Consider the following 20,824-nt stretch of genomic DNA (forward strand, 5'->3'; position numbering starts at 1 on the left):
ACCATCCCATCACACACTCCCGGGGTCAGACACAGAGTGAATCTCCCTCCACACCGTCCCATCACACACTCCCTCCATACTGTCCCATCACACTCTCCCAGGGTCAGACACAGAGTGAATCTCCCTCCACACCGTCCCATCACACACTCCCTCCATACTGTCCCATCACACTCTCCCAGGGTCAGACACAGAGTGAATCTCCCTCCACACCGTCCCATCACACACTCCCGGGGTCAGACACAGAGTGAATGTCCCTCCACACCGTCCCATCACACACTCCCGGGGTCAGACAGAGTGAATCTCCCTCCACACTGTCCCATCACACTCTCCCAGGGTCAGACACAGAGTGAATCTCCCTCCACACCGTCCCATCACACACTCCCAGGGTCAGATACAGAATTAATCTCCGTCCACACTGTCCCATCTCACACTCCCAGAGGTCAGACACAGAGTGAAGCTCCCTCCACACCATCCCATCACACACTCCCGGGGTCAGACGCAGAGTGAATCTCCCTCCACACCATCCCATCACACACTCCCGGGGTCAGACGCAGAGTGAAGCTCCCTCCACACTGTGCCATCACACAATCCCGGGGTTAGACACAGAGTGAATCTCCCTCCACACCATCCCATCACACACTCCCGGGGTCAGACGCAGAGTGAATCTCCCTCCACACCATCCCATCACACACTCCCGGGGTCAGACAGTGAGCGAAACTCCCTCCACACTGTGCCATCACACACTCCCAGGGTCAGACACAGAGCGCTCCCTCTCCACCATCCTGTCACACAGTCCCAGGGCACCTGTACACTGAGTGTCCAGTAATTATTAACAATGTATTGATGTCCGACTACTTCTTCTGCCAATATTTTGAACAAAGACCTATTCGGATGGAAGAGATTATTCTGATGTATTGGCCATTGAATGTTATAGATCAGGTCTCCATCTGCAGTGTTCTCTGTCTCCTTTCTAGTATCCCATGCAAGCTTACAACAAGTGCAGAAACCAGCAGAAAGGACAGAAATGCCCAAAATCCCAGGTAACTGATAACGTTCTGTTGCTGGAATTTGAATGGGTTTATTACTTACAATACTGCAATTCCAACTCATTGTATTTTTTCCCAAGATATAGTCTTACCTACTGTCCATACAGATCAGATCATTACACAGAGCATTGAGATAGAACCAAGGAAATCAATAACAGAATGCTGAATAAAGTGTCACAGTTACAGAGAGAGGAGGGACAGACAGACAATGTGCAAAGGCATAAAGAGGTGGATTGAGAGGACAAGAATTCATCTGATCATAATAGGGAACTAGTTAATAGTCTTATAACAGGGGTACGAGCCTAGTGGACGCTGCTTTCAGTCTTTGGTATCTAATGCCGAAGGGAGAAGGGAGAGTGTCTGGGGTGTGTAGGGCAGATTACGCTTACTGCTTTTCTGAGAAGTGTACAATGGATGAGGTGCTGTTTCCATAAAATTATTGACTCTTTATTCCTGTCTGTAGACGGACGTGACCTGCTTAGTTCCTCCAGTATTGTGTGTTTCTTCCTCTGGATTTCCAACATCTGCAGAACCTCTTGTGTCTGTGTTCTTGCACATGCTGTCCAGTCTGTACTTGCAGGGAAGTTCATCAGAGGAAACTTACTTCAGATCAGATCATTACACAATGCTCTGCTGCCCATACCCTCTGATGGACATCAATAACGTCTTTAACAAAGAGCTGAGTGGACTCGTCTGCAATCACATCTGTCAGCCAACATTGCACGGTGTGTTTGTGGTCAGTTTGCAGTTTCCCGCATCTTGCCGTGGCTGTCATATTTGTGCTTGCAAAGCAGTTCCTTTTGCCCCTATAGCTGACAAAGCCATTACAGGAATTCATTGCAGATAGACCCATTGTTCCTGCCCCACTGAACCTGTATCTGCATACCTCACTCAGTTTTATCCCCCTTGGTTCAGTCTCTTCCTACCAACATCCGTGACACTTCACACAGTCTTAATCAATTCAATGATTTCCAGTTCCCTTGCCCTAGTCATCTCATTTTTGCAATGGATGTCCAGTCACTATACACCTCTATCCCCCACCAGGAAGGCCTCAAAGCTCTCCTTCTCTTTCTGGACACCAGACCCAGCCAGTTTCCCCCCACCACCACTCTCCTCTGTCTGGTGGAACTTGTCCTCAGTCTCAATCATTTCTCCTTTGGCTCCTCCCACTTCCTTCAAACAAGAAGTGTAGCCATGGCAGCTATGGCTGCCTGTTTGTCAGCTACGTGGAACAGTCTATGTCCAAGCTCACAGTGGAGTCCGTTCCCCACTTTCCCTACGCTACATCGACGACTGCATTGGTGCCTGTGCGGAACTTGTCAACGTTATCACCTTGCCTCCAACTTCCACCCTGCCCTCAAATTCACCTGTTCCATTTCTGACACCTCCCTCCCCTCTCTCAGTCTCTCTGGAGACAGCCTATCTACTGATAGCCTCATAAAGCCATTGATTCTCACAGCTACCTGGCTGGACTATTACTTGTAAAAATGCCATCCCTTTCTCTCAGTTCCTCTGTCTCTCCACATCTGCTCTCAGGGTGAGGCTAAATTTAACAGATGTCCACCTTCAAAGCAAGGGGCTTCCTTCCTCCACCATCAACACTGCTCTCAACCGCACCTCTTCCATTTTGCACACATCTGCCTTCACCCCATTCTCCAGCCACCGCACAAGGGATAGGGTTCCTCTTGTCCTCACCTACTGCCCCACCAGGATCTGCGTCCTTAACTTCTGCTGTCTCCAATGGGATCCCACCACCAAGCACGTCCTTCCCTCCCCCACAGTTTCTGCTTTCCGTAGGGATCGCTTCTTATGCGAATCCCTTATCCATTCGTCCCTCCCCATTGATCTCCCTCCTGGCACTTATCCTTGTAAAAGTAGCACAAGTGTTATGCCTACCCTACACCTGCTCCCTCATGACCATTCAGGGCCCCATACATTCCTCCAGGTGAGGCGGCACTTCACCTGTGAGTCTGTGTTTGGTGCTCCCAGTGTGACCTCCTGTATATCGGTGAGACCCACATAGATTGGGAGACTGCTTCACTGAGCACCTGCACTCCATCTGCCAGAAGAAGTGGATCTCCCAGTGGCCGCCCATTTTAATCCCACTTCCCATTCCTATTCTGACATGTCAGATCATGGCTTCCTCTCCTGTCGCATTCAGGCTGGAGGAGCAATACCTTATATCTGTCTGTGTAGCCTCCAGCCTGATGGCGTTAACATCAATTTCTCAAACTTCTGGTAATGCCCCCCCACTCCAGCGTTCCCCATTGCCATTTCCCTCTCTCACCTTAGCTCCTTGCCTGCCCACCACCCCCCTCTGGTGCTCCAACCCCTTTTCTTTCTTCCATAGCCTTCTACCCTCTCCTATCAGATTCCCCCTTCTCCAGCTCTGCATCTTTTTCTCCAAGCAACTTCCCAGCTCTTTAATTCACCCCTTCCTGGTTTCACCCGTCCCTTTGTATTTCTTCCTCGCCTCCTCCCCCCTCCACCTCCTTTCGCTGACAGCTCATCCTCTTTCTCCAGTCCGGCCGAAGGGTCTCGGCTCGAAACCTCGACTGTACTCTTTTCCACAGATGCTGCCTGGCCTGCTGCGATCCTCCAGCATTTTCTGTGTGTTGCTCGGATTTCCAGGATCTGCAGATTCTCAGGAACTCATTACCTTTCTTCTCTGGTCAGGGTTGCAGGGGGCTGCATCTCTGTAACGAGTAGAGGGAGGAGGGAGAGCTCAGTGACTCGCTAATGCTCAGTACTCATACAGCACAACAGCATGGAAACAGGCCACTTGGCCCATTCAGTTCATGCTGCCCAGTGATGTGGAGCATGGCCCTCTGTACCGTCTACATCCCCATCCACGAGACAGTATATCAACAAATGATAACGGTCCTGTTCTGACCTGCAGCATGTAAACAACGGCTGAGTGAGAAGCACAACCCCTTCAAGGTGCCTCGTGACTGCGACATTTTTGCCCTTCGGGACATCGAGAGAGAAGAGAAGAAGAAGGTAGTTACTGAGCCCCAGCTATCAGGCTGCGAACTCCACAATCACTCAGCAGGTCAGACACATTTCACACTGGCTGCAGGAGCTTTACAAGCTGTGTAGAAGGAATTTCTTTGGCCTATTACCATCACAGTAAAATTTTAATTGGAATCAATTGCAAATCAATCCCATTAGTCTGGCTCTCCCCTTAGCTTTCTGTCAGTCCCAAACTAATCCTACTGTTTCACTCTTTCCCACACTAATCCCACTATTCCTCTCTGTCCCCACAGTACTGTGTCAGACCACACACTGACCCCACTGTCCCACTCTGTACCCACTGCCCTCTGACCGTCCCCACACTGACCCCACTGTCCCACTCTGTACCCACTGCCCTCTGTCGGTCCCCACACTGACCCCACTGTCCCACTCTGTACCCACTGCCCTCTGTCGGTCCCCACAATGACCCACTGTCCCACTCTGTACCCACTGCCCTCTGTCGGTCCCCACAATGACCCACTGTCCCACTCTGTACCCACTGCCCTCTGTCCGTCCCCACACTGACCCCACTGTCCCACTCTGTACCCACTGCCCTCTGTCGGTCCCCACAATGACCCACTGTCCCACTCTGTACCCACTGCCCTCTGTCGGTCCCCACAATGACCCACTGTCCCACTCTGTACCCACTGCCCTCTGTCCGTCCCCACACTGACCCCACTGTCCCACTCTGTACCCACTGCCCTCTGCCCTTCACCACAGTGACCCCACTGTCCCACTCTGTACCCACTGCCCTCTGTCCATCCCCACACTGACCCCACTGTCCTCTGTCGGTCCCCGCACTGACCCCACTGCCCTCTGTCCATCCCCACACTGACCCCACTGTCCCACTCTGTACCCACTGTCCTCTGTCAGTCCCCACACTGACCCCACTGTCCCACTCTGTACCCACTGCCCTCTGTCCATCCCCACACTGACCCCACTGCCCTCTGTCGGTCCCCACACTGACCCCACTGCCCTCTGTCGGTCCCCACACTGACCCCACTGCCCTCTGTCGGTCCCCACACTGACCCCACTGCCCTCTATCTGTCCCCACACTGACCCCACTGCCCTCTGTCCATCCCCACACTGACCCCATTGTCCCACTCTGTACCCACTGCCCTCTGTCCATCCCCTCACTGACCCCATTGTCCCACTCTGTACCCACTGCCCCCTGTCGGTCCGCACACTGACCCCACTGTCCCACTCTGTACCCACTGCCCCCTGTCAGTCCTAACACTGACCGAACTGTCCCACTCTGTACCCACTGCCCTCTGTCAGTCCCCACACTGACCCCACTGCCCTCTGTCGGTCCCCACACTGACCCCACTGTCCCACTGTTGATCCCCACTCTGACATCACTGCCCTCTGTCCATCCGCACACTGACCCCACTGCCATCTGTCCGTCCCCACACTGACCCCCTTGTCCCACTCTGTACCCTCTGCCCTCTGTCGGTCCCCACACTGACCCCACTGTCCCACTCTGTACCCACTGTCCTCTGTCGGTCCCCACACTGACCCCACTGCCCTCTGTCGGTCCCCACACTGACCCCACTGCCCTCTGTCGGTCCCCACACTGACCCCACTGCCCTCTATCTGTCCCCACACTGACCCCACTGCCCTCTGTCCATCCCCACACTGACCCCATTGTCCCACTCTGTACCCACTGCCCTCTGTCCATCCCCTCACTGACCCCATTGTCCCACTCTGTACCCACTGCCCCCTGTCGGTCCGCACACTGACCCCACTGTCCCACTCTGTACCCACTGCCCCCTGTCAGTCCTAACACTGACCGAACTGTCCCACTCTGTACCCACTGCCCTCTGTCAGTCCCCACACTGACCCCACTGCCCTCTGTCGGTCCCCACACTGACCCCACTGTCCCACTGTTGATCCCCACTCTGACATCACTGCCCTCTGTCCATCCGCACACTGACCCCACTGCCATCTGTCCGTCCCCACACTGACCCCCTTGTCCCACTCTGTACCCTCTGCCCTCTGTCGGTCCCCACACTGACCCCACTGTCCCACTCTGTACCCACTGTCCTCTGTCGGTCCCCACACTGACCCCACTGCCCTCTGTCGGTCCCCACACTGACCCCACTGTCCCACTCTGTACCCACTGCCCTCTGTCTGTCCACACACTGACCCCACTGTCCCACTCTGTACCCTCTGCCCTCTGTCAGTCCACACACTGACCCCACTGTCCCACTCTGTACCCACTGCCCTCTGTCCGTCCGCACACTGACCCCACTGTCCCTCTCTGTACCCACTGCCCTCTGTTGGTCCCCACACTGACCCCACTGTCCCACTGTGTACCCACTGCCCTCCGTCAGTCCCCGCACTGACCCCACTGTCCCACTCTGTACCCACTGCCCTCTATCGGTCCCCACAATGACCCACTGTCCCACTCTGTACCCACTGCCCTCTGTCGGTCCCCACAATGACCCACTGTCCCATTCTGTACCCACTGCCCTCTGTCCGTCCCCACACTGACCCCACTGTCCCACTCTGTACCCACTGCCCTCTGTCCGTCCCCACACTGACCCCACTGTCCCACTCTGTACCCACTGCCCTCTGTCCGTCCCCACACACTGTCCCACTCTGTACCCACTGCCCTCTGCCCTTCACCACAGTGACCCCACTGTCCCACTCTGTACCCACTGCCCTCTGTCCATCCCCACACTGACCCCACTGTCCTCTGTCGGTCCCCGCACTGACCCCACTGCCCTCTGTCCATCCCCACACTGACGCCATTGTCCCACTCTGTACCCACTGCCCTCTGTCCATCCCCTCACTGACCCCACTGTCCCACTCTGTACCTACCACCCTCTGTCAGTCCTAACACTGACCGAACTGTCCCACTCTGTACCCACTGCCCTCTGTCAGTCCCCACCCTGACCCCACTGCCCTGTCGGTCCCCACACTGACCCCACTGTCCCACTGTCGATCCCCACTCTGACATCACTGCCCTCTGTCCATCCGCACACTGACCCCACTGCCCTCTGTCCGTCCCCACACTGACCCCACTGTGTACCCACGGCCTTCCGTCAGTCCCCACACTGACCCCACTGTCCCACTCTGTACCCACTGCACTCTGTCCGTCCCCAACTGACCCCACTGTCCCACTCTGTACCCTCTGCCCTCTGTCAGTCCACACACTGACCCCACTGTCCCACTCTGTACCCACTGCCTTCTGTCCGTCCGCACACTGACCCCACTGTCCCACTCTGTACCCACTGCCCTCTGTCCGTCCCCGCACTGACCCCACTGCCCTCTGTCGGTCCCCACACTGACCCCACTGCCCTCTATCTGTCCCCACACTGACCCCACTGTCCCACTCTGTACCCACTGCCTTCTGTCCGTCCGCACACTGACCCCACTGTCCCACTCTGTACCCACTGCCCTCTGTCCGTCCCCGCACTGACCCCACTGTCCCACTCTGTACCCACTGCCCTCTGTCGGTCCCCACACTGACACCACTGTCCCACTCTGTACCCACTGCTCTCTGTCGGTCCCCACAATGACCCACTGTCCCACTCTGTACCCACTGCCCTCTGTCCGTCCCCACACTGACTCCACTGTGTACCCACTGCCCTCCATCAGTCCCCGCACTGACCCCACTGTCCCACTCTGTACCCACTGCCCTCTGTCCGTCCCCACACTGACCCCACTGTCCCACTGTGTACCCACTGCACTCTGTCCGTCCCCACACTGACCCCACTGTCCCACTGTGTACCCACTGCCCTCTGTCCGTCCCTGCACTGACCCCACTGTCCCACTCTGTACCCACTGCCCTCTGTCGGTCCCCACACTGACACCACTGTCCCACTCTGTACCCACTGCCCTCTGTCGGTCCCCACAATGACCCACTGTCCCACTCTGTACCCACTGCCCTCTGTCCGTCCCCACACTGACCCCACTGTCCCACTGTGTACCCACTGCACTCTGTCCGTCCCCACACTGACCCCACTGTCCTCTGTCAGTCCCCACACTGACCCCACTGCACTCTGTCAGTCCCCACTCTGTAACCACTGCCCTCTGTCTGTCCCCACACTGACCCCACTGTCCTCTGTCAGTCCCCACACTGACCCCACTGCACTCTGTCAGTCCCCACTCTGTAACCACTGCACTCTGTCAGTCCCCACAATGACCCACTTTCCCACTCTGTACCCTCTGCCCTCTGTCGGTCCCCACACTGACCCCACTGTCCCACTCTGTATCCACTGCCCTCTGTCAGTCCCCGCACTGACCCCACTGTCCCACTCTGTACCCACAGCTCTCTGTCCGTCCCCACACTGACCCCACTGTCCCACTCTGTACCCACTGACCTCTGTCCATCCCCACACTGACCCCACTGTCCCACTGTGTACCCACTGCCCTCTGTCCGACCCCGCACTGACCCCACTGTCCCACTCTGTACCCACTGCCCTCTGTCCGTCCCCACACTGACCCCACTGTCCCACTCTGTACCCACTGCCCTCTGTCCGTCCCCACACTGACCCCACTGCCCTCTGTCGGTCCCCACACTGACCCCACTGCCCTCTGTCCGTCCCCACACTGACCCCACTGCCCTCTGTCGGTCCCCACACTGACCCCACTGCCCTCTATCTGTCCCCACACTGACCCCACTGCCCTCTGTCGGTCCCCACACTGACCCCACTGCCCTCTATCTGTCCCCACACTGACCCCACTGCCCTCTGTCGGTCCCCACACTGACCCCACTGTCCCACTCTGTACCCACTGTCCTCTGTCAGTCCCCACACTGACCCCACTGTCCCACTCTGTACCCACTGCCCTCTGTCCGTCCCCACACTGACCCCACTGTCCCACTCTGTACCCACTGCCCTCTGTCGGTCCCCACAATGACCCACTGTCCCACTCTGTACCCACTGCCCTCTGTCGGTCCCCACAATGACCCACTGTCCCACTCTGTACCCACTGCCCTCTGTCCGTCCCCACACTGACCCCACTGTCCCACTCTGTACCCACTGCCCTCTGTCCGTCCCCACACTGACCCCACTGTCCCACTCTGTACCCACTGCCCTCTGTCGGTCCCCACACTGACCCCACTGCCCTCTGTCCGTCCCCACACTGATCCCACTGCCCTCTGTCGGTCCCCACACTGACCCCACTGCCCTCTGTCGGTCCCCACACTGACCCCACTGCCCTCTGTCCATCCCCACACTGACCCCACTGTCCCACTGTGTACCCACTGCCCTCTGTCCGACCCCGCACTGACCCCACTGTCCCACTCTGTACCCACTGCCCTCTGTCCGTCCCCACACTGACCCCACTGTCCCACTCTGTACCCACTGCCCTCTGTCCGTCCCCACACTGACCCCACTGTCCCACTGTGTACCCACTGCGCTCTGTCCGACCCCGCACTGACCCCACTGTCCCCACACTGACCCCACTGCCCTCTGTCGGTCCCCACACTGACCCCACTGCCCTCTATCTGTCCCCACACTGACCCCACTGCCCTCTGTCCATCCCCACACTGACCCCACTGTCCCACTCTATACCCACTGCCCTCTGTCCATCCCCACACTGACCCCACTGCCCTCTGTCGGTCCCCACACTGACCCCACTGCCCTCTGTCGGTCCCCACACTGACCCCACTGCCCTCTGTCTGTCCCCGCACTGACCCCACTGCCCTCTGTCCGTCCCCACACTGACCCCACTGCCCTCTGTCGGTCCCCACACTGACCCCACTGCCCTCTGTCTGTCCCCGCACTGACCCCACTGCCCTCTGTCCATCCCCACACTGACCCCACTGTCCTCTGTCGGTCCCCGCATTGACCCCACTGCCCTCTGTCCATCCCCACTCTGACCCCATTGTCCAACTCTGTACCCACTGCCCTCTGTCCGTCCCCTCACTGACCCCATTGTCCCACTCTGTACCCACTGCCCCCTGTCGGTCAGCACACTGACCCCACTGTCCCACTCTGTACCCTCTGCCCTCTGTCGGTCAGCACACTGACCCCACTGTCCCACTCTGTACCTACCACCCTCTGTCAGTCCTAACACTGACCCCACTGTCCCACTCTGTACCTACCACCCTCTGTCAGTCCTAACACTGACTGAACTGTCCCACTCTGTACCTACCACCCTCTGTCAGTCCTAACACTGATCGAACTGTCCCACTCTGTACCCACTGCCCTCTGTCAGTCCCCACACTGACCCCACTGCCCTCTGTCGGTCCCCACACTGACCCCACTGTCCCACTGTTGATCCCCACTCTGACATCACTGCCCTCTGTCCATCCGCACACTGACCCCATGGGCAGAGCTGTTGTCCTGAGCAGTGATGTTTTGTTTGGTTTGTTGATAAAAGCTGGACGGTCGAAGGGAGCACGCCAGATTTCTTTGGCCTGTCGAGGCACTGGAATGAAAGTACTCGATAGACTCGCCATAGAATGTTACGTGGCCAAATGGAAATGGGCAAAAGGATTGGGATCTAGGTTATGGGCTGAAGGAACTGTTCCTGTTTTTTTAAGACTGAATGGTTCAAACTGCAAGGATCAACTTTATTCACCATATATATTTCCACTTGCAGTGGAATCCTGTTAATTGGGACACGTTGGGAACTGTACATTTGGCCCAATTATCTGAAGTTTCATTGAAGTGGTTAAAAAGGTATTAAAAAGACAAACTACTGTTTAACTGAGGAGCAATCTTTGTATTTAAGTAAAACACAGACAAATTAAAACACTACGAACACCTCCAGAGTACTGTAAAACTCTCTATTAGTCCCTCACAGGTGTTGACAGAGGAATTCCTCCAGAGTACACGAGAGTGTCCTTCTGACTGTAAATGAACAAAACCAGCAGAGACACCCCGTACAGAGAGTGGACTGCTGTCTTACAGTGCTTCGGACAATTGCATCCTCCCATCCTTCATTTCCTTTCTAACATTCAAGATGATTAACAATACTTTCAAACTCGTTGTGCTTGTTGAAGTAGTGAAATCGTTTGATTTTCATTTCTGGCATCTCCAAGCTTGACTGCTTGCTACCACGGTGAGCAAAACATCTCTTACTCCTTGTATCCCACCAACCATCGATGACAAAAATCACTGCTTTTTGAACACAAACATTTGGCACTGACACTATTTAGAATCTGTTTACTCCAGGTATGACAGAGTGTCTAACGGCTGAACAAGTGCACATGATTGACTTTAGCTAGAAACTGTTCAGCAACATTCTCCTGTCCCAATTAAGTGACATAGTGTCCCAAATAAATGAAGGGAATTCCAGCTACTTTCTAGTTTAGTTTTTGTTCTTTGAGAGTTGTCCCAAATAACTGGCTCCCTGGTTAACTGATGGCTCAATTAACAGGAATCCATTGTATTCAGAATTTGCTGTGGTGTTGGTCAGGGCTCTACATGCAACAAAAACAACATTCAACTATTATAAAGAAGTCAGGTGATAAAGTGTGGAATAAAATGTGGATAAATACATAAATAGCAGCATGTATTTACAATGTAAACAACATTATAAACAGCGGTTTAAAGGGTTTACAGTGCAGTGCAGAGACGGGGTAATAGATAGAGGAAGGCATAATGTGAAAGCAGATGAAATAATCGGTTGACTGTTTTCCCACTGAATGATCTGCCATTTCAACCCTGTCAGCCACTGCTGTCTTGACACACATCCCCCCCCCCACCACTGTCCAGGACTTGACACACGTCCCCCCTTCCTCGTCCAGGACTTGACAAACAACCCCCCCCCCACTGTCCAGGACTTGACACACACCCCCCCCATCCAGGATGATGCACGACCCCCCCCCCATCCAGGACTTGACACACGACCCCCCTCCCTCGTCCAGGACTTGACACACGACCCCCCCCTCCCCCGTCCAGGACTTGACATACGACCCCCCCACCATCCAGGACGACGCACAACCCCCCCCCCCCACCGTCCAGGACTTGACACAGAATTCCCCCCCTCCAGGACTTGACACATGACCCCCCTCCCCCGTCCAGGACTTGACCCACGACCCCCCCATCCAGAACTTGACCCACGACCCCCCCATCCAGGACTTGACCCACGACCCCCCCCCATCCAGGACTTGACACACGACCCCCCCCCACCGGTCCAGGACTTGACCCACGACCCCCCCCCCACCGGACCAGGACTTGACCCACGACCCCCCCCCCCACCGGTCCAGGACTTGACCCACGACCCCCCCTCCCCCGTCCAGGACGACACACGACCCCCCCCCCGTCCAGGACTTGACCCACGACCCCTCCACCGTCCAGGACTTGACCCACGACCCCCCCCCCACCGGTCCAGGACTTGACCCACGACCCCCCCCCACCGGTCCAGGACTTGACCCACGACCCCCCCCCCCCCCCACCGGTCCAGGACTTGACCCACGACCCCCCCCCCCACCGGTCCAGGACTTGACCCAAGCCTCCTCACCGCCTCCTCACCTCTGCTGGCACCCCGCCACCCCTCTTCCTCACCCGGTGCCCACATCCCGCCGCCCGTCCTCACCTCCTGCCCTTGCTTTTGGAACCCAGAAACAAGAGGAACAAAAGAAACTGAAGATCTATGAGAAGACCACGTACACGGCCCGTGTCAACGCCAAGTGTGGCAAAGCGCTGAAGCCAGAGGAGGATCCAGGGATCGATCTCCAGGCAGAACATCAAGCCAATGTGAAAAAACTCGCCGCCCTCCACAGTGACCCGACATGGAAGGTTAAAGTCACGAGAGGTACTTCCTCCTTCTTACCACCTCTGTGAATTTTAATATGAATGACTCACTGTCCAGGTAGACCATAGGGATTAGACATTGTGGAAGGAAGCTCCGTCCTCAGGGTCCCATCGCACACTCACGAGGTGCCATCTGGCTTTGGCTCGAAGGAGGTGTTAGCTCTGGGTAAGCTTCTGTAAGGTTCCCCTTTTTCCCTTCTCTTGCTGTACTACGTCTAGTTTAAATAGCCATTGTTTGTTCTGCATACCAGATGTTGGAGTCCTGCGAAACTCGGAGTCTCCCGGGGAACTACATCTGCATAAAGGTTATCCGGCTGCAGCTCCTCGAAGACTGTGTTAGGGATCTAAGAATTGCAGCCGGATGACCTTCGGTTATATAGGAGAGTGAGGAGATAATCAATCAGACAGGAAAGCATTCATGCCAAAGCTGCAGGATGTGGGTAGCTGGGAGACTGTCAGGAGAAATGGAAGTGTCAATAGGCAGTTAGTGCAGAGCACCTTGTGGCCATTCCCCCCAAAAAATAAGTATACAGTTTTGGATACTTTTATGGGACATGACCTTCCAGGGGAATGCCACAGAGACTGGGTTACTGGCACTGAGCATGGGGCTGAGGGGCAGAAGGGAAAGAGGGAGAAGAGGGGAGTGGTAGTGATAGGGGACTCAATAGTGAGGGGAACAGACAGGAGATTCTGTGGACGTGAATGGGACACCCAAATGTTACGTTGCCTCCCAGGTGCCAGAATCGGGGACGTCTCGGATCACATCCACGGCATCTTGGGGAGGGCGAGCAGCAAGATGTCTTTGTACATATGACATGGGAAGCAAAAGCAATGAGGTCCTGAAGTGAGGGTTCAGAGAGCTGAGAAGCAGGACGTCCAGGGTAGCAGTTCCTGGATTTTTGCCTGTCCAATGTGCCAGTGAGGGTAGAAACAGGATGAATGCGTGGCCGAGAAGCTGGTGCTCTGGGCAGGGCTTCAGGTTCTTGGGTCATTGAGATCTCACCTGAGGGGGAGCCATATTCTCACAGGCAGGTTTGTTAGAGCTGCTGGGAAGGGTTTAAAATCATTTGGTGGGAGGGGAATCAGAGTGGAGGGACTCAGGATAGGATGGATGGTAAAAGAGCAAAGATAGCATGCAGTCAGACTGTCAGGAAGGGCAGGCAGATGATAGGACACAATTGCAGCCAGCAGGGCTCTTTTTGAAGCTCTTTCTTCAGCATTCTCATGTACTTCCAATTTCCACAAGCACTTCATTTTTTTAATAGGCATTGTTAGTCTCGTGAGACCATGGATTTGCACCTTGGAAGGTTTCCAGGGTGCAGGCCTGGGCAGGGTTGTATGGGAGACCTTCCACTCTTCCCCTCTCCACACCACCGAAGTTGTCCGAGGGAAGGGTACTAGGACCCAAGCAGCTTGGCACTGGTGTCGTCGCAGAGCAATGTGTTGTTAAGTGCCTTGCTCAAGGACATAAGATGCTGCCTCAGCTGAGGCTCGAACCAGTGACCTTCAGATCACTAGACCGATGCCTTTTCCATTAGGCCACGCGCCAAAACACTTCATTTTACCTCCCTGCTTATACCACCCTTTTTTATTAACCAGGGCACCTCTGTCTCTTGAAGACCAAGGTTCCCTACACTTGTTATCTTTGCCTTTTATTCTGACAGACACATACAAGCTTTGTGCTCTCAGAATTTCACTTTTGAAGGCCCCCCACTTACCGAGTACACCTTTGCCTGGAAACAGACTATTTCGATCCACACTTACCACATCCTTTCTGATGCATCTTTCTCCAATTTAAAATCATAGTCTGCCGAACTGACCTATCTTTTTCCAAGTTTACTTTGAAGCTAATGGCATTATGATCACCAGATGCAAGGTGCTCCTCTACACAAACTTCTATCACCTGCCCTGTCTCATTCCCTAATGGCAGATCCAGTGTCTCTCATTTTCTGCCAACTGATTGAGGAAGCTTTCCTGAACACATTTGACAAACACTATCCCATCTAGTCCTTTCTCAGTCAATGAGTGCACAGTTAAAATCACCTCCAATAATAGTTTCTTCCAAAAGTCTGCAATCTCTCTACAAATTTGTTCCTCTAAATCCCTATGACTGTTGTTTGGTCTGTAATATAGCCCCAATAACATGGTCATAACTTTCTTATTCCTCAGTTCCACCATAACACTTCACTAATTGAGTTCTCCAGTCTGTCCTGACTGATCACTGCCATGACATTTTCCCTGACTAGTAACGCCACCCCTCTTCCTTTAATCCTCTCCGGAACAACGGAACCCCGGAATTTTGAACTGCCAGTCCTGCCCCTCCTGCAAAAAAGTCTCACTAATGGCTACAAAATCATAATTCCATATGTTGACCCATGCCCTGAGCTCCTAAAAATACTATAAATTGCAACAAGAATATGAAGGGAAATGGTGCAGAAACAGAGAAAAATAGTGAGGTAATATCCATGGGTTCATAGTACATTCAAAAATCTGATGGTAGAGGGGAGGAGGTTGCTCCTAAAACATAGAATGAGGGGACAAGATTTGAAAGAGGTATGCAAAATTTTGAGAGGTATAGATTATTCCAGCTCTGTTCCCTTACTTTCCGGCCCTGGTGAGTCTCTGCCCAAAGCATTGACTGTTTACTCCTCTCCACTGATGCTAACTAATCTGCTGAGCTGTACCAACATTGTGTGCGTTACTCCAGATTTCGAGCTTCTGTAGAATCTATTGTGTTAATGTATTTGTACCCTTTCAGATCGTCAGATTGAGAGGGAAACACTGAATGATTACATCAACAAGAAGCGGGAAATGTTTATGCTTCAGGTAACTCTCTAATTAATACTGTGGAGAATTTATTTGATCTTCTCCAGGCTAAGTTCAAATTGACAGATTGCTTTATTATTGTCATATGCACCAAGGTACAGTAAAAGCCACCTTTGGTTCGAATGCCACCCATACAGTTTCTTTCAGCACATCACTGAGGTGGTCCAGGGGAAAACAAGAACAGAATGTACTTTATTGCTGTTGGAATTGGTTTATGATTGTCACGTGTACCGGGATACAGTGAGAAGCTTGTTCATACAGGTCAGATCATTACACAGCGATTGAGGGAAAACAATAACAGAATGCAGAATAAAGAGTAACAGCTACTGGAAAAGTGCAGTGCAGGTAAGTTCATAACTGGCTAGACTGAGGGCAAGAGGCCATTTTATTGTACAAGGGATCTTTCAATAGTTGAATAACAGTGGGGTAGAAGCTGTCCTTGAGCCTGGTGGGACCTGTTTTCAGGCTTTGTATATTCTGCCTGATGGGGGTGGGGAGAGAGAATATAGAATGTGTAGGATGCTTTGGGGTCAGTGAGAGTCCACACGGGTACAGCTAGTTCCTGAGCTGTGTCCGTAACTCTGCAGTTTCTTGCAGCTGTGTGGGGAGGTAGGTGAGATGTAGTGTTGTCCTGGTTCCTAATGCTCCCTGGGCAATTGTCTGTGTCTAGTACTCGCTGACCATGAAGAAGGACGAGATAGGGAAACTGGAAGAGGCCGTGGCTGCCGAGGAACTGAAATTGCAGATGGCAGAGCGGTTCCTGGAGGAGGACGCCGCCATGTTCGACGAGTTCCTGAAGGAGAACGACAAGAATTCAGTGCAAGCAATGCAAATGTAAACACGGAACCTTTCCTATTCTACACACGAACTAAAGTCTCCGACCAATGTCCGATTCAGAATCAGGTTTATTACCACTGACTTTTATAACTTGATATCTGATGTTTACTGTTTGCAGTACAGTGCAAAGGTAAAAGGTACAAGCAGAGGTATTAAGTGAGTAAGTAGAGCAAGGTGAGAGCAAAATGGTGAGGTTGTGTTAATGGACCAGTCAGAAATCTGATGGTGAAGAAGCTGTTTCTAAATCATTGAGTGTGGGACTTTGGGCTCCTGTACAATCTCCCTGACGGTGGTAATGAGGAGAGGGCATGTCTCAAGTGGTCAAATTCAGAATAAGAATCTGATTTATTATCCATAAGACCATAAAACTGGAGCACAATTATGCCACTCGCCCACCGAGTCCACCATTCCATCATGGTTGATTTATTATCCCTCTCAAATCCCTTTCTGTAACCTTTGACACATTGACCAATCAAAAACCTTTCAACCTCTGCTTTAAGTATACAGCACTCAGTGACCTGGTCTCCATAGCTGCCTGAGGCAATGAATTCCACAGAGCCACCACAGTCTCTCTAAAGAAATCCCTCCTCATCTGTAGGTGGACAACCTTCTGTGGCTGTAAATCTCTGCGGCCCCCGAGGTGAGACAAGACTCTCTGCCCCGCCCATCAGATTAAGTGTTGGTTCTGTTTATATTTGCCTAGAGCAGGGGTCAGCAACCTTTACCACTGAAAGAGCCACTTGAACCCGTTCCCCACAGAAAAGAAAACACTGGGAGCCGCAAAACCCGTTTGACATTTAAAATGAAATAACACTGCATACAACGTTTTGTTTTGCCTTTATGCTATGTATAAACAAACTATAATGTGTTGCATTTATGAAATTGATGAACTCCTGCAGAGAAAACGAAATTACATTTCTGCATGCAAGAAAAACATTTTGAACTCCGAAAAAAAGACGTTGGGTTGAAGGTTACTTTTAAGTAAAATACTCAACGTCTATTTGAGTCCTTCTTGTATTTATGAAAAACGCCAAACTTAAATTTGCCGCCAGCAGCAAACCAAAAATAACGTCAGCCAGCTGTCAACCTGAAAAATGAAAGGACTATTTCACTGAACAATGAAAACATATGAATATACGTAAAATAATAGGCAATTAAAATATTTATCATACTTGTTCAGGTTGACTCACACCTGACAATGCAGTCGTATTCAGTAGGGATGGATCGATGCTTAGGGGAGTGACCGGGAAGGATAATGTGTTTTTTTCCTCTCTGAACTCACAGAAGCGTTTCCCAAACGATGTTTGCATTGCGATGATTGCAGAATGTAAATACTCCGAATTTATCATGTCGTGACCTTGTTTGAACTCTCTCAAATTGGGGAAGTGAGACAATGTGCCTTTCTGTAAATCTCTGGCAAGCAACGTCAACTTGCGCTCAAATGCCAAAACATCCTCCAACATGTGCAGGGGTGTACGTCCTTACCCCGTTGAAGAGCTGTGTTCAGCGTGTTCAGGTGCGCTGTCATGTCTACCATGAAGTGTAGCTTTTCCAGCCACTCTGGCTGTTCCAGCTCAGGAAAGTTGAGCCCTTTGCTGCCCAGGAAAGTTTTCACTTCTTCCAGACACGCGACAAAGCGTTTCAGCACCTCCCCTCTGGACAGCCAGCGATAAAAACACGTTGTAGCGGTGTGCTACACGCAGTCAGTAAACTGCAGTCAAAGATACTTTATTCGAACTAAACAGCCTTGCTTTTAAGCCTCCCTCAACCCGCCCCCCATGGGCGCGGATGCTGCAAAAGACACGTACTCACAAACCCCCGTAGGCTATCTCCCTTAGCCTGAACGCTGGCTAATTGTGAGCCGGTTCGGATGTGTCAGGAAATGGGTCGCCACAACGTCTTATTTAGATTGTACAAGATCACCATAATCTTCAAATTTAGAATTACATTTCAAAAACTAACAAACTAACATAAAATACATTTTAATTAAATACTGACCATGTAGCGGTGTGCTACACGCAGCGCTAAAATTATGACACGGAGTCGGTAACTGCAGTCGAAGGAAAAAACTTTATTCGAAATCTTCAGCCTCACTTTTAAGCCTCCCTCAACCTGCCCCCCCATGGCGCAGAGGCTCCAAAGCTCTGTGCTCGCAAACCTCCGTAGGCTATCTAATTGTGAGTCGGTTCGGATGTGCCAGGAAAAGGGTCGCCACAACCAATTATTTCCCAAAGCAACGGAGCCGCAGCACAGACGTAAAAGAGTCACATGTGGCTCCGGAGCCGCGGGTTGCCGACCCCCGGCCTAGTGAATGGTGATGGGGAGGGGTTCTCTGAAGGACATTGGCTGTTTGAGTGTGCTTGGAGACAGTTTCTTGCCCTGCAGATTACTAGATGGTTCAGCTCACATGGTGAATCTCTGTAGGTTCTGTGGCCCCCAGAGATGGGAAAGAACTATGTTCTATGTTAACTCTCTGTCCCCCAGGATTGAAGTGCTGACCCTGTGTATATTTGCAGAGCGGAGCAGGAGACCAAACTGAAGCTGGAAAAAGTTGCAGAGATAAAGAAGTTGACAACGCAGATGATGGCTGTAAAAAAGTGAGTGCGTTATTCAATCAGATTCATTTATCACGCATATATTGAAACAGTGAAATGTGTCACTTGTGTAACAACTAACAACGAGCTGAGGCTGTGCTGGGGGCATCTGGCAAGTGCCAAAGTAACATGTCCACGGCGCTCGGCAGGGCAACACCAAACAAACCATGTCCAGCCTCGCGGACAGTTCTCCCACCCCAGGGGAGGCCTCCAGACTCTCGGCTTTTTGGGATGGGGACGTTGGTTGCACATGTCCCTGAGAAGGTGGGAGTGAGCCTCGTCTTTGACCTTCTCCAGTCCTACTGATTGGAAACTTAGAATGAAGGGTATTCGAAGAACTGGACAACGCTGGGGTCTGCCGCACGATTTAGACATGAGGGTCAGAGATGGAATGGCAATGTATTTTGAAATCGGGATGGTGGTGATGTTGGAAGTGGTGGTTTTCCTCTGTGACCCACATGGAACATTGGAGAAACTCCAGGTCAGGCAGCATCTATGGAGGGGAATAAACGGTCAACATTTCAGGCCGAGACCCTTTGTAACGATTGGAAAGGAATGGGGAAGATGCCAGAATAAGAAAGTGGGAGGGAGGGGCAATAGGTGGAAAAGGCTGAAGAAGATGGAACAGGGGAGTGGAACCCATGGGAGAAGAGCAACGGGGAGGGGAACCCGTGGGAGGAGAGCAACGGGGAGGGGAACCCGTGGGAGGAGAGCAACGGGGAGGGGAACCCGTGGGAGGAGAGCAGAGGAGAGGAGAATGGAGGGGGGGGGGAGAGAAATTACTGTAAGTTAGAGAGATCTATGTTCATGCTGTCTGTTTGGTGGCTACCTGAATGGTATGTGAGGTGTTGCTCCTCCAGCCTGAGAGTGACCTCATCATGGCAGTAGAGGACTGACATCCAACCTTTCCCAAAATGCAACACACCTTCCATGTTTTTGCCAATGTTACCAAATGGTCCACATCCTGCTGAATTCATTCGCAGTCTTCCTCACTCTCCACAGTCCCACCAATTTCTGTGTCATTCACAAACTCAGTGATCAGACTACCTCTATTGTCATCCAGATAATTTCTGTATATCACAAACTAAAGAGGTCCTACTAATGATCTCTGCAGAACACCACTGGTCCTTGTCAGAAGCTTTACTAAAGTCCTCAGAATCTATACCCTTCCTGTAATGGGGCGACCAGAAATGCACACAGTACTCCAAATCTGGTCTGACCAAAGGTCAACATGACTTCCTTACTCCCTTACCCAATGTCCCAACCTGGAACACAAGCATGCCACCTGCATTCTCCACCACCTATCCACTTTCAGGGAGATGTGGCCATGCACCCCAAAACCCCTCTGTACCTCAGTGCTCCTGAGAGTTCTGTCATTCACTGTACATTTTCCTCTTGCATTTGACCTCCCAAAGTGCAACACATCTGGATTTAACCCTTTCAGCCATTTCTCTGCCCCTGTTACCAAATGGTCCATACCCTGCTAAATACTTCGACAGCCATCCTCACTCCCCACAACTCCACTAATTTTCATGTCCTCTACAAACTTCACTCCTACATTTTCATCCAGGTTAATTAAATATTTTACAAACAACAGAGGCCCCAGCTCTGATCCCTGTGGACACCATTGGTCACAGACCTCCTGCTGAAACAACACATCTTCACCACTGCCCCCCGTCTTCTTACAGCCAAGCTAATTGTGAATCCATTATATATTGTATATATATTATATAGTGTGTGTGTATATATATAAAATTATATATTGGTGAGACCTGATGCAGACTGGGAGACCGTT

The 20,824-nt window shown here is 52.3% G+C and overlaps 1 protein-coding gene across 3 annotated transcripts in view; it reads left to right on the forward strand.

Annotated features, from left to right (window-relative positions):
- The window catches only part of cfap100 (cilia and flagella associated protein 100), a 54,028-nt gene that overhangs the window by 8,439 nt on the left and 24,765 nt on the right, over positions 1 to 20,824 (forward strand). For all 3 annotated transcript variants that reach the window (XM_059943886.1, XM_059943885.1, XM_059943887.1), the window contains exons 3-8: positions 975 to 1,040; positions 3,946 to 4,046; positions 12,581 to 12,773; positions 15,531 to 15,598; positions 16,269 to 16,432; positions 18,952 to 19,032. In XM_059943886.1, the coding sequence (XP_059799869.1) occupies positions 975 to 1,040; positions 3,946 to 4,046; positions 12,581 to 12,773; positions 15,531 to 15,598; positions 16,269 to 16,432; positions 18,952 to 19,032 (673 nt within the window). The remainder of the gene's footprint in view (positions 1 to 974; positions 1,041 to 3,945; positions 4,047 to 12,580; positions 12,774 to 15,530; positions 15,599 to 16,268; positions 16,433 to 18,951; positions 19,033 to 20,824) is intronic.

This window comes from Hypanus sabinus, chromosome 19 (genome assembly GCF_030144855.1).
Source record: "Hypanus sabinus isolate sHypSab1 chromosome 19, sHypSab1.hap1, whole genome shotgun sequence".
Classification (NCBI taxonomy): Eukaryota; Metazoa; Chordata; class Chondrichthyes; order Myliobatiformes; family Dasyatidae; genus Hypanus; species Hypanus sabinus.